This window comes from Apteryx mantelli, chromosome 2, assembly GCF_036417845.1.
Source record: "Apteryx mantelli isolate bAptMan1 chromosome 2, bAptMan1.hap1, whole genome shotgun sequence".
NCBI classification, from domain to species: Eukaryota; Metazoa; Chordata; class Aves; order Apterygiformes; family Apterygidae; genus Apteryx; species Apteryx mantelli.
The window spans coordinates 93,588,478-93,603,651 of record NC_089979.1 but is presented as its reverse complement, the minus strand read 5'-3'; the positions used below and the strand labels follow the sequence as shown (position 1 = coordinate 93,603,651).

The window sequence follows — 15,174 nt, the reverse complement described above, 5'->3', positions numbered from 1 at the left end:
GGTGAGATCGCAGGATGGTTGATATAGGATGTCATCAGTACAAAACCGAAGAATGAACACACAATGAATGCTAAATCAACAAATTTTTGTTAGAAAACTGGTTTTGTCTGACAAACAAGTCAGAATTTTCTTTGTTATATGTGGTTGATAAGAGCAACGCTATTGATTTGACTTTAGTGACTTTTGCTTAGGGGCCTTTGAGTTCTACATAATGCAGAAAAAATGCTGTGCCAAATCACTGTGGCCCATATTAATTGGATTACAAGTTGTGTAACTGTTAGAGTGAAGAACTGGTACAACTGGTACTCCAGGAGATGGGGCCACTTCTGCTATGCACTCACAGAGGCAAGTTTTTATCACAGTAAACAGGGTTTTTTTGAATTTTATAGAAGATTGTTCATTAGCATGTTGTACAGCCATCTTGAGTGTCTATGTAATGAAAAGGATGAAGAAATTGGAATAAGTTCTAGAACAACTTGTACAGACGACTACGTCTGGCAAAACTACCTGTCACAACAGATTTAAGAAACTCTTTGTGTCACACTACTTAAATCAAGACTGGATTTTTATATATGATAAATAGCTCCAAACTGAAACAATAGGTTGTGAGAAAAATACTGCATCCTAGCATTAAAACTGCTACTTTAAAGAAATGTAATACTGACATGAAAATATTAGAGGAAGTCCTTCAGAAAATACTAAAGCCTCTTGTATCTCAGCTCCTATTCTTAATCTAATGTTTCATCATTTGTTATAATTTGCCACAATAAACACAGAAACAGTGGAAGATACTATAAGAAGCAATAATAAACATTGGAATAAAATACATAATGTATAACTTTAGAGTAACAGTTCTATCATTCGTGAGGCTGTATGTTTTCTGGCAGACAGAACCAGTGGTAACCTACCGCCATTTCAAACAATATGAAGAACGGACCTTGGGGGTAAGACTCACAAAGAAAGGACATTATTTATTTTCTGGTCAGAAAAAAATGCAGTGGATGTGGGATCAGGAATGTTGACTAACAACAAGGTTAATGCTAGATGATTCTTTTGTAATATGTCAACACAGAAGTCTGGCAAGCATTTGAGTAGCTTGAGCCTGAAGTACCCCTTCCAACTTACAGGGCTCCAGGCCAAGGGCATATAATTTTAACTTGCAGAATCATAGGAAAATCAGGTTACATATTACTTTACAAGTTCAATAAGTACAGTATCTTTCAAAGCTCAGCATCACACCAGAACCTTTGTTACATATGGCATGGCCATACTGGGGTTTGAAAAACCCAATTTGGGGGTTCCGGTACTAGCAGTCATGTAGGCTGGAGCAGTCTCTCTATTTAGGAGTTCAAAAAGGCTACCATTTTTCTTAGCACCATGTGAACCTCAGAGTAGAGACAGTATTGAACCTTGCATTTATTTTTAATTTCCATGTCTTGCTAGGAGCCAGGCCCAAAGGATTCTAACCAAAAGGAGAATCTGATTTTATATCTGGTTTGACAAAGAATAATTTTGAAAAAGTGTGATTATTCTCAATTTTGCATGGAATTCATAATTATTTCTGGTCCTGACAGAATTTAATTGCCAGTTAAATTACAGCACATGTTTGTTAGTGTCTCTTCAGTTCAATAATGTCCAGCCCAACTGATACTGGCACACACACTTTATAGCATCTCTTTTTCTCTCAGGAGGGATCCTGAAAGACATTTTTACTTGGACACTTAGATCAAGGCACCTCCGGCAGCTGAAAGCCTTCCCAATATCCCCTCTTCTAGAATACTTTTAAAAAATGTACTGGCAGCCTCTGAAGAAGCTAGGTACAGCTGTAAACAGCATTCATTCATGTGATTGCTCTGATCAGGACATGAGTAATACAAGGATCCCAAAGGACTCTACTGACTTGCTTCACATTTGGTCCTTTATAAAGCCTACTGGGGTGAAAAGATTGTACAGTATTAATATTTTGTTAGTCAAACTATTGTTTTACTTTGACTGTCAGGAAAGCTGACAGTTACTTTCTATGAATTTTTCATCTCCAGGTATTAACATACCAGTCACCAGTACAGGTTGGGGGTTGACCTGCTGGAAAGCAGCTCTGCCGAGAAGGACCTGGGAGTGCTGGTGGACACCAAGTTAAGCATGAGGCAGCAATGTGCCCTTGTGGCCAACAAGGCCAATGGTATCCTGGGGTGCATCAGGAAGAGTGTTGCCAGCAGGTCGAGGGAGGTGATTCTCCCCCTCTACTCAGCCCTGGTGAGGCCACATCTGGAGTACTGTGTCCAGTTCTGGGCTCCCCAGTACAAGAGGGATGTGGCACTACTGGAGCAAGTCCAGCGAAGGGCCACAAAGATGATTAGGGGACTGGAGCATCTCTCTTATGAGGGAAGGCTGAGAGAGCTTGGCCTGTTTAGCTTGGAGAAGAGAAGGCTGAGAGGAGATCTTATCAACGTGTACAAGTATCTGAAGGGAGGGTGTCGAGAGGATGGGACCAGACTCTTTTCAGTGGTGCTGAGCGACAGGACGCGAGGCAATGGGCACAAACTGAAACACAGACACTTCCATCTTAACATGAGGAAAAACTTTTTCACTGTGAGGGTGACAGAGCACTGGACCAGGTTGCCCAGAGAGGTGGTGGAGTCTCCTTCTCTGGAGATATTCAAAACGCGCCTGGATGCAATCCTGTGCAATGTGCTCTAGGTGACCCTGCTGAGCAGGGGGGTTGGACTGGATGATCTCCAGAGGTCCCTTCCAACCTCAGTGATTCTGTGATTCTGTGATACGCAGCTATCAGGAGCTAGCACACACCATCTTCTTAAAGAAATAACTAGAAGTCCCAGACAATTTCCCTGTGCCACCCACCCAATCATTGCCTTGCCCAGACGGGGACTGTAGGATCAACCTCTTGTTTTGGGGTCTGAAGTTGACAAGGATGGCCCTTCAGGTAAGGCTGGTGTTATAAGGGGGTCATCTGCATGAACTACAGATTTTCAGATTAGTTGGGGGCATTCAAAAGACAACGCAGTGATACACATTTTAGACATGGATTCCTCCAGAGTTCAGTGCATATTGGTATCACTTTTCTGTTTGTTTTCACACGATAAAGAAGCAATCAAAAAAGCACTTACTGTTTCATACAGAAGCACTAGGTTGAACACTTGAGAAGATGCCATTTTAAATCTGTTTATATGCTAAAGAATAGCATATTGAGAACAAAGCAGGACATTAAGGACTGTAAGGCAATTACTAGGAGTTACATCAGGATGACTGGCTTTAGGGAAGAAAAAGTGTGGGCTTTTGTGATGAGAACTTATGCTGGTTATTTTCTTTCCTCCTTGTATTCTTTAATGCAAAATAAAAGTGGTGGAAAACTCAGAGAACAAATTTGTTTTGCCATTCAAAAATCTCAAGCCAATCTCAGTGGCAGAAATGGTTGTACATCCAAACTTCTGCATAGCGTGTGTGTGTTTCAATCTCATGTCATGAGAGGAAATCTCAAGAACGCAAGAAGTAACTTCTGTGCTGGCATGCTGCTAGGTTAGACTAGATAAAGGCACCAACTCAGAAAAGCACTTTAAAGTTCATACATTTTCCTGTTCCTGGGAAAAAATGAGAAGGCAAATGATAAACCCATTGTACAGACCTTCTCTCTCCTCTCTCCTGGCAAAACAGTAACACCAGAGTCAACATTTTCTCTTAAGGTTTCCTGTGTGACAGAGGTAGATTTACTGTTGCCTTGTCCAGCTTCTGTGACAGCTGAATCTAAACAAAAAATCCCTTATTAATGAGAGACAGAATAAAATAACATGCATTCAAATATATTTATCAGAGCATAATGCTGCGAGCAGTATGAAAAAAGAAAGATAATACTTAGTTTTGACCAAAATACAGAGAGAGAAACATTCCAGGGATTAATATCAGTCATTTCATAACTCTGAAGATTTAAAAGGAAAGAAAAAAAAGAAAACAGAATAAAATTACAAAACAAATACTTATTTTAAGGACAGACAAAATGAAGAGACTGTATTGCATCATCTTTGCCTCAGCCTCTTATCTATTGTTTGCCTATATTTCACCTACATAATGTTATACATGACAGATATGTACAGCAGGCACTATTTGAAATACATATGAAACTTAAATAGGTACACTCTCTTTGACCTTATTAAGGTAACTAGGTTTAGTCTTATCTCTCTAAGAGTGCAAAAAAAACATCTTACCAGTGGAGGACTGGGATTCCTCAATGGGCTATATCCTAAGTTTTTCACTTTGTTGCCTACACTTGTATGCAAAATATCCCATGTGTAGTAGGCAGATTCAAATCCTTTGCAGAGAACATTACTGTGATATATTCATATATTCAAATTAAATACCCATGTTAAATTCCTTTTAAAGGGGCCATAATGCTTTAGAGCCAGTAGCCTATTTACAGAGGTACTTCCTAAGAAATGCCATGCTTCCCACTGATTTTAGCAGAAAGAAAAGGAATTTTTCTACTTTCCTTCCCTTTGCCTAACACCCGCATATTTCTGGAGTGCTTTAGAGTATCACTGCAGCAGCATGGCAGGTAAACTTGTCTGCATTATTATGACATTATTACTGTAAGAAAACTTCCCAAAAAGGAGAACTTTTAAATTTATTTGTTTTATCCTTTTTTTCTTGTTTTAAAATATAAACCACAGTTCCATGATTAAAACTTCCATACTATGGAAGGATAAACCTATCCTTTGCATGTTAAATAACAATGGCTGAGATAAACATCTCTATTGAATAAAAAATGACAGGTGGAAGAGCTGAGCTGAAGGGTGGCTATAGTTTCCACCACTTACCTTTGTTGCTATTAACAAATTACAGATTACAATCTACTAGTTTGAAAGACCAAATGTTTGACATGCCAATTCTCTTCTAACACTTAGGATGCCAAAAATAATAGGGTTTTCAATTCCTGGCAGCACCAGGAATATTACAGGGGCTTCTCATATACAGGAAAACTATAGACCGTGACCTAGAGAACATAAAAGGACTCCCCCACACCCCCCAAAAGAGGCAGTGCCTTGTTCTTTAATTTTAGCTGGTTCAATGGTTTCTTCTGATATGTGATGTCCTGAGAAATCGTTTTCTTCCAAATGAGAGAATATGGTTGGGGGGGCTTCCACTGGCTCAGCTGAAGTATCTTCAGGCTAAAAAATGTAAAATCCCAGAGAACTATTTAGAGAAAAGGTTTATCACATGTTTTAAAGCATGAATCAACAGACTTTTTACCTTCCTCAAAGCATAGTAATCAGAAATACTACATTTATGAAGTAAACCAGAAGGCCAGATCTCTCCAACGTAACACTTTGCAAGTATCTGTCGTTGCTCTTATGTTGCTCTTTGAAACATTAGCTGTCTTCTAGCAATAAAATTGAAATTTACTAATGTCCTATATATATATATATGTACTCTTGCATTTGCAAGTTTTTAATTAAGTTCCTCTTATTTCACTTTCTATTTCCTTTTTTTTGTCTTTATTAGCAATATACATCTAGTTTCTGCCTAGCAGCAGATGTCACACTAATTTGGTCACATGGAGTCCCATACTCTGTCAATATTAAATACGCATAAACGTCAAAGGCAAGCTGTTGTGAAAAGCTAGCATAGTGCTTTCAAACTCAGTTGCTCCAGACACATGGCAAACCCATGGAGAGGGAGAAAAGCATAAGGAACATAAAGGTATCACTGCAGGTCTAAGAGCCTGGAGCTGGCTAGCATCCACCCTTCCTCATGTGGGCTGCATGTTGCCTAGGGAGGCCATTGCAAAAACCTGTTATCAGCCATGTGCAGGAAGGTAACGAGCCTACTTCCTACTGCTAGAGGCCTGGAGAGGTGCTGGTTTTGTGCAGTGAGGTAATTACCTCATGCAGACCTCCACTTGCCAATTACTTCAGATTTAGATGTGATTTGTGATGCCATGGTAACCTGGAGCAGATTTAATGGGCCAAGCATCCCAGTCTTGAACCAGGATAAGAAGTGCAAAATGGCATAACAGGACTTTTTAAAATAGTAGGCTACACATATCAGCAAAAGGAAGAAAGGTAACATTGGCATAACTTTATCCCACTGGTTTTGTATCCTTATAATTGAGGAAGAGTGTCAAGTACCTGTTGTTATTAAGAAATATATTGAAAATATGCTTTAGGTCTCTTTGAAGGGGAAATTTGAGGATAGATAATTCTAGACAGTAGGCACACATATGCCTTGGTTCCACTCAAATCAATGAAGATTATCATATGCTTCTAAATGAACCAGTGGTATGCTGAATAAAGGAATCAATAATGGTGAGAGGAAAAGTCTGTCATCCAGCTTCCTGAGCAGTAGAAATCTTTTCCACTGTGGGCCAGATCTGATTCCAACTGCAGCAGACAAAAGTAATTTCACTGGAGTGCATGTTTATTTACTCCTTCTGAGAAAGAAACAAAAGAATGTTTCCTCTTCTCTTAGTTCCCTTAAAACTACATACCTTGCTCCTGACATTTTGTGTAGGAATATGCTTTTTATGCAGCCAGTTTGTCTGAATTACAGTAAACTTGCAGTATTGTGTCATGTATTACAGGGGGTCTGCGTCTAAAAAGACTTTAATAAGACTGCGTCTCACTTCTTTGAGAAAGGACAGACTTTTCCCTTTAAATACAATGTTTAATGACTTCCCTCTTCTGATGCAATATAACCAATACTTCAAACGAACACCAGAAAATAATTCATAGAATTCAGAATGTGCTCAGTTATACAGTCTATAAAGCACTCTGTTGTTTTTACCACACTGGGAAGATAAATAAAGCAACAGGAGGACAAAGATTTAAACTCTTCCTTTTGAGAAGTAAAAATGAAGCTATATAATAGGAAAAGAAATATAATATTAATAATTATCATCAACAAATCTAACTTTCTGCACTAGAAAACAATGAGAAAAATAGATATATTTACTTTGTAAAACACCTTAAAAATAGTAGAAAAAGCAAAAAACTCACACTACACCCATAAGAATATGTGCCTGGTAATAATGATTGCCTGCCTGATGGAATTATTAGAGTTAGGATAATGAGAAAAGTACATATGGATTGTATGGATTGTAGTGAACCAATTGAAAGGAAACATGAAATCTATTCAAATAATTCAAGTCAATTTAGACATGAAGACATATCAGTGGAAAAAAGAAGTGGCAGCTAATAACCATACAGAAAGATTAGTGATAAACCTCAGCAAATGCTGTTGGAAGGGTGTGCTGAGTAAAAGAAGGATGGAGTGTGAATCCTCGCTTTCTTTACAGGCACTCCTTGTGCACAAGGGAAATGGGGGAATGGCGTAGGAGATTACAGATATGCATTTCAGTGCCATTTCCTGACCTATAGAAAATTAAACCTTCTCACTGCATGTGGACTGCATAAATTCCATGGCACTCTTCCTTGCCAAGCTAATGTGTTTATGTGCATCTGGTCTGGAGTCAGTAAAGCTCTGAGAAGCACTAAGCACTTTTGCTTTCCCATCTGTACATCTTAATGAGTAGGAGGACACTACAGAGGGGACAACCAGTTGCAATCTAGCTCCTGCAAGGGGACTGAACCCAGAAGAACTACATAAAAGCAGAGTTATACAAAGGTTATTCTTGCCTCTGTACATAAAACTAGACTCAAAGTCCTCTCCTGCTGTTTGGCTCATCCCAAAACTTTACTCCAGAAAATTCACAGATACTGCTTCCTCTCTAGCAGATTTTTTGGCCTCTGGTGATAAGGAAAATAAATTCTGGGTCACCTAGTTCATCTCCTCGTAGTCTAGAGTTCTTTATCAACTCTTAGGATCCAGACATACCCTGAGTTAGATGCTGAGGATTCTGCCCCCTCAAGTAAGGTTCAAAATTCACAGAAAGCCCTCTGTAACAGAAGAGAGCTCTAATCTGGATGCAGCAAGCACTAGGCTCTTAGTCACTTTATTTGAAATGATAATAGAAAGAAACACGCCATAGTTCAGTCTGGATCCTGTTTCTTCAGGATCTTGTTCAGTTTGGAGAAGAGAAGGCTTCTGGGAGAGCAGGAAGTTTGACTAGATAACCTCCTGAGGTGCCTTCCAAACTGAATTATCCTGTGATCCTATGATCTTATTCTATGATTATTAGTTCATAAAGATGTAAGCTTAAAGAAACAAAGTGGATAGTATTGGTCCTGTGTGAAGAAAGCCTGTGAGCCCAGTATTCCAACATGAAATGTCCTTGAAGACTAATGAACTAATAATGAAAACAGTTGTTTCCTTACTTTCCTTTTCTGGCACTGCCTTTTAGTGCCTTTCCAACATCCAGAGTGGTACAAGCTATTTTTTTTCTGAAGATCCCTATAAATGAAGCCTGCCAAGGACAGTTTTTGGCTGAATAACCAGTTAGCAGAGAATCCACAAAAAAAGGTCTTCATGAAGAAACATGTCTTCTACAAGTGATAAATAAAGTCTTTTTTGCTGATTCACTGAGATAAAAGTTATGTAAGGTCCATGAAATGGAAATATTCTGAAATAAGCCAAAGAATTCTAACCATTCCTACCTCACAGTTTAACAGAATTATACAAATCAGAATATACACCATTCACATTGACAAGCTTCTTTATTCAGAAGTTATATTTTCAAGTATGACCTTTGACTGGTTTCATTCCAGCTCAGCAACACAGTTTGCTTTGAAGTGCTGATTTAGAGAGTTTGTTCAGCAGTTTTTCAGAGTAGAATGTGAATATAAACTTTCTCAGAAACATCTGTAAATGACTGTATTGATTATTAAGTTGTCATTCATTTCTCTGTCTCTTGTTTAATATTTCTAAAGAATAGGGCCATTAAATCACCATGGATAGTTACAGTGGAAGGCATACAAATCCTACGAGTCATTGTCATTTAGACATTTCATATTTGGCATAAGCATTAAACATGTTGCTAAAAGAAACATAAAGCCTACATATTTATTGACACACTAGTATGGCTTTTTGAAGTCCTCAGATATTTTAGAAACAATAGCTGTGCCATCCAAGGAAATATTTTCACTTGAAGTTCTTACATTTTGAAGAAAATGATCATTTATCAACCTTCCCGGCTTATGATTATTTGGCTCAGAAACCTATGCAAGATAAACCATGGTGTGTTTAGCTCATACAAAGAGTCACTGTAATGGTAATTAGGACCGCACACAGATTATTCATTGTTTGTACACATGCCAATAAAATGACAAGCCACTAACAAAAGAGTGTTTGTAAAATGAAAAAGAACTATGGAGAGTCTTCTTTCTTTCTTTCTTGTTGCTTAAGCGTGATAAACTCCCAGAGATACATATTTGCTTTATTAACATACTGCTGCAGAATTTCAGAGAAAAATATCTGTCTACTTAAAGCCTGGTTGAGTTTCCCTCACAATCTTAAAAATATATGAACAAAAAACCCCCACAATATTAAAACAAGTAAGAATGGAGAATAATTTGTGGAGAAATTAAAATAAATTAAACAAAGCATTACAGAATAATGGAAAAGGAAACTTAAAGTGATGCCTAAAGAACTAAATTTTACAGATGATACGAGTGGTTGATACACCAGATGGTTGTGCTTCCATTCAGAGGAGCCTCAATAAGCTGCAGAAATGGACAGACAAGAGTCTCCTGAAGTTCAGCAAAGGAAAATGCAAGTCCTGCACTGGGGAGGAATAACCCCATGTACCAGTATATGTTGGGAGCCAACTGGCTGGAAAGCAGCTTTACAGAAAAGGAACCCAGTGAACAACAATTGGAGGATGAGCCAGCAATGTGTCCTTGCTGCAAAGAAGGCCGACAGCATCCTGGGCTGCATTAAGAGTGTTACCAGCAGGGTGATGGAGATGATTCTTCTCTTCTGTTCAGTTCTGGGCTCCCCAGTACAAGACAGACATGGACGCAGTGGAGAAAGTCCAGTGAAGGGCCACTAAGATCATTAAGGAATTGAAGCATCTGACTTATGCAGAGGGGCTGAGAGAACTGAGACTGTTTAGCCTTGAGAAGAGAAGGCTCTGTGTGATCTTATCAATGTGTATAAAAACACAGTGGGAGGGAGTAAAGCACAAAGAACCAAACTTTTCTCAGTGGTATTCAGTGAAAGGGAAGAGGCAATGGGCACAAACTGGAATACAGAAAATTCTACTTCAACATCAGAAAAAAGTTTTTTATTGTGAGGTTGATTGAACATTGGAACAGGTTGTCCAGAGAGGTTGTGGAGTCTCCATCCTTGGAGATATTCAAAACCTGACTGGCCCTGACAAGGCCCTGAGCAGCCTGCTCTAGCTGGCCCTGCTTTGAGCAGCGGTCAGCTGCTCAGGACAAGACAGAGGTCCCTTTCAACCTCAACTATTTTGTGTTTCTGTGATTCTGTGACAAGGATAATAAGGCAGGCCAAAAAAAGAGTTTAAGCAACTATTTGTGAAAGCCATAAAAATAAATAATAAATATCTTCTCAAATACATCAGGAGAAGGAAGCCAAGTCAACAAACAATCAAGCTGTAAAAGGAGTGCTCAGAGAAGATTAAACCATAGCAGAAAAAATAAATGAAATTTTGCATTCATGTTGATGATGGAAGAGCTAAAGGAATGCCCTGCAAAAGGATATTCATGGGAGACTCAGCTGAGGATATTTCTAAAACTGTAGTCTTTGTAAGAACAGGTTAGGAAACAAACTAAATGAATGGCAACAAATCATCATGACCAGATGGTATTCGCCCAGTAGTTGTAAAGGAACTCAACAATGAAATAGCTGAGGTATGTGCTATATTGGGGAAATGTCAGTATGTTTTTCTGTAAAAAGAAGCCATTTTTCATGAACCATCCTACTTTTCTCTAAAGGAATCAGTGAGAATAAGAGAGACATACTTGATACAGCCTACATGTGAAGCTTCGTTATGAGGAATAACTGAATAGACAGGGACATTTCAACCTGGCACAAAAAGGGAAAGGGGACAAAATATGATTGAAATCTCTAAAATCATAAATGTTATAGTGAGTAAGGAACAACTGTTCACTTTGTCTTCTAGTAGAGGAACCACCAAATTAAAGCTGCAATTAGCAGGTTCAGGAGGGCAAGCAAAAGGCCCAAGTCCTTCACAAAGTATGTCATTAATTAAGCTAAAGAGCTCTGTGGCAGGACAATGGGGATGCTAAAATTCCCATGGGTCGAAAAAACAAACCAAGAAATTCAAGGAGGAAAACTCAGCTGAGGTTCACTAAACACAAACCAACACACTCCTGTATCAGGCCTTTCCTGAGATGGAAATCACTGCAGACTTAAAGAATATTCTGGGGAAGTATCATGTTTGCATTCTTGCCCTGTTCTTATAGTCTTTCCACAGCACTGGCTGCTGACAACTGTCAATCATTCTAATATTGTTACCCTCCATTTATTTAGAAAAGCAATGTCTTCAGCAGACTATTTTAGCCACATCTGTTGTAGAAGTATAAGAATCCTGGAGATTTCAAGCATCTGGAAAAAAGCACGACACTGAGTTACTCTCCACATTTGGATTACCACTAGAACACCATGCCAATGAACTGCTCTGTGCAATCTTGCCTTAAACTGGATTTTCTGGAGTCAAATTCTTCCTTGGATGGGTGCATGACGTTCCCATAGGTGCCTTCAGAAGTTACCATATGAAAAACTAATGACAGAATCCAGATTTCACTGTCTAAAAAGTTATTACTGTTAAACCAGGATAAGGCTGAATAAATCAAATAAATTTACCCTTATGGGAAGATGAGAATGTGCAAGCACTTCTTGTGTCTCAGGAATACCTTCATGTTCTTGAATGCTGCCATTGCCGCTCATGTCTCCTGAAGCCTATGCAAAAACAAATTATGATAACAAGTTCATAGAAGTCCAGAGAAAAAAAAAGTATATTCTCCAAAGAACTGGCTACTTTAATGCAGATAGGACTTAGTTATCATTTTTCTTCAGTCAGTGACACCTCAGTCTCATCATGATGTTAACTTATTTCAGTACTAAAGCATTTCACGAAGATGACTCTTTAGAAAAATGAATGTCATAGTTCATATAGTCAAAGGTGTTATAGACAAAAGAAAAAGATGCTCTTTGAAAATCACAGTTTTAGGGACTGTGTAGTCAAAGGAAAAAAAAAAAGAGATTTCCACCCACATATAAAGTATTGCAGGATATTCTCAGGAAGAAATACTACATTTAGCCTTTCTGAAAATGTCCTATGGCAAGTGGTTTTGAAATCTCTGGTATACAGGCACTGAGAACAGATAAAGAAGTGTGTGAGAATACTCACATAAGGATCATCATCTTCACATTGGTCTTCAGTAGCCCTTAGGTCAGATTTGATTGTCAGATGTTGAATAGAGCCCTACATGAAACAACAAAAGCAGGTCAAGGAAGTAATATTCTAAGTAGCATGTATGAAGAAAAAACCAACAACTTTGGTCTGACTTGCTTCGGAAATTATCTGAAGCATGAAATTTTATAACAATAAGCCCATTTTTATAATGTAAATATGTTTTTATGTTTTGGTTTTGCAAAATGTAGAAAACTTTGAAACTGGCAAATCTGCCATATACTACAATGAGTTTCATGAGCACCAGTGATGTACGGAAGCAAGAATACTTTTGTATGAGTGTACAAATTGAATTTAAGGTATAGGAAACTCACCTAGGGACACACTGCATTTTTTAATGGAAGCATAACTACGTTCCTTTTGTCTGCTTGCCAATCCCATCCTTCCTTTTGGTACTGTGAATCTCTCAGATGATAAAGGATGAAATGGGAATGGGAAGGGAAATGTCTGCTTAACGAGATTGGCTACATCCTCTGTATCCATAGTGACCCATCAGAAGGATCTAGTGCTGGTTTCTGTCCTAGAGTCTATAAAGCAGTCTGGTCCTTCTAGTTAAGAAGTGCAATATAACTCCAAAGATGGCATATGAAAACCCCTAAAAATGGAGACAAAGGATGGGAGGGAACTACTAGTAAGTGACACATTTGCTCAAAATGTTCATATCCAAGGTTCATTCAGCCTGAAGGTAAGCATGGAAAATTCTCTCTCAAAAATATATGGTTGCTGATTTTTTACAAGGAATGGAAAATGTGTTAGGAGTTTAAACTTGAATTTAGCTTTGTATTATGCAATGCCATGAATACTCTATTTTTTTCTTCAAAAAAAGAATTTATGAGATATGTAAACTGTGTGTACAATGAATTGTGCAAGCATTAAATGAACATGTAAAAAAGATTATAGTGATATGAAACATAGCCCTCAGGTGTTAGTAAACTGGAGTTTATGGAGTATGGGGTTTCTAAAAATAAGGACTTTCCATCCTTCACTTCTTAGTATCACTTATCACTTATTTAGGCATGTAAATATGCATTACTTTAAGAATCAATGATTGAAATTATATCATAAAAACCTCACAGCAAATAGCCAATTCATTTCTGTGCTCCTGCTATTTGAAGGATTGCATATCAGACCTTATCAAGCTCAGATAATTTGTTTTACTTATGTTAAATTTCAAGCCTAACTATATAACACTGCAACTCACAGCCTAGCCCTCATCCTATCACGTAACTCACCTTTTTTTTGCAGTGTACCCTAAAGAGCTCTTCTAAATAGTTTTTTGCAACTCATCTAGCTTCTCATGTCATCAGGTTTTTGTGACTGTTAGTCACATATGCTGTCAAATTGGTGACTGTTACCTTGACTGTTTGATAAAAGTTTTCTTTCAGGGAAGAGGCCTAGTATCAAATGACTTGCTCCCCCGCTAGGTACTTTCCATTTCTCTACGTTGTCCACTTCATGTATCTCATCCTAGACCTCAAAATACTATCATCTTTGCAATTCTTCACTGTCTATCTACTTACTGTCATCTGCAACACTGTTCATCCATACATGTCATCAGCTCAGCTCTACCCAAGGTCGAAGCAGTCTCCACCTCTGCAGCTCCTTTTGCCCTAACTATCCCCAACCTCTCCTCCAAGGCCTACCCGAGTCTCAGATCTCCTGTTTACAGCAAAATAAGAATTTTACTGCCATCTTCACCTTCCAAAACAAATCTGAAGATTTTCCATTTCATTTCAGGAGAAAATAAAAGCATTTCACAGCAAATGAACAGAACTTCCAGTGAAGCTGGTCAAAATTACCACAGAAACCTTTTCTCTCTGCTCCTTAGGATCTGTCTTCATGCTTCTGTTCTTGACGTCCCTTTGCCCGTTATGGTCTCTACTACTAAAATAGCCTCTCTTCTGATGTTTGTAGCATTTGTAGACTTACTACATGGATAAAACTGCATGTAGCCCCTAATTACAAACCTTGGTCCCCTGGGGTTAGGCATGATACACACATAGGACAAAAAGATATGTATTCAAATCAACAGCCATATTACTTAACACATATGACCTGCATCTTCCTGTTTTGATGACTCTCTATATTTTGTTTTTGCTGCTGCACTTTCTGAAAAGAAGAGCTTGAAGAAACTGATGGATTTACATGAGGTTTGAGTCTGCGTCTCTAGACAGATGCAGAATACTTCTCAATCCAGTGACTTCTCTCCCAGGAGCTAGAACCCTTTACATTGTCCAAAGATAGTTTGGTTGTGTTCGATCTGCTGAGTACTGTCACAGGTACATAGAAGATTTGCTCCCTGAGAGATACAAAAAACCCCTGTGTCTTGGTAAGGAAAACTGTAACAGCTTATGAGATCAGAAGAGTATTGTGCTTTGTTGCTGTTGCTTAATGCCACAAAAAATGCGAACTCCAGCATAGGAGTAGCTACCATTTGTATATGCTGCTGTGCCTGGCTTTCTGGCTCACTGTTTCCTCTCTGCAGCTGTCCTCCCTCCCTGCCCTAGAAGTATTGGGAAATTATAAGCAAGGGAATATTTTTGAGGCAGTATTTCTGGTGGCTTCTAGAATACTTCAGAAGAGAACAAAATCTGAGATGCTCTTTTCAACTAACTATCCTCTAATTTCTGTAACTTCAAAGACCATGAAACTCATGCAGCGGTGTTCCCTGAGTTTTCAGACAATCTGAGATAACAGCTCAGTGATCTGAACCATCCTATTTCCCTCAAAACTCAGTAATGGGCAGTTCAGATATTGAATGATGCCAAAATAATTGAACGATTCCCTGACAAATTACATATGAAAGGAGG

General features: G+C 38.5%; 1 protein-coding gene across 7 annotated transcripts in view; it reads right to left on the bottom strand.

Annotated features, from left to right (window-relative positions):
• Window positions 1–15,174, bottom strand: part of COL15A1 (collagen type XV alpha 1 chain) — a 180,355-nt gene that overhangs the window by 106,742 nt on the left and 58,439 nt on the right. For all 7 annotated transcript variants that reach the window (XM_067291066.1, XM_067291064.1, XM_067291065.1 and 4 more), the window contains exons 4-5: window positions 12,302–12,376; window positions 11,755–11,850 (exon numbers count right to left, since the gene is read on the bottom strand). In XM_067291066.1, the coding sequence (XP_067147167.1) occupies window positions 11,755–11,850; window positions 12,302–12,376 (171 nt within the window). The remainder of the gene's footprint in view (window positions 1–11,754; window positions 11,851–12,301; window positions 12,377–15,174) is intronic.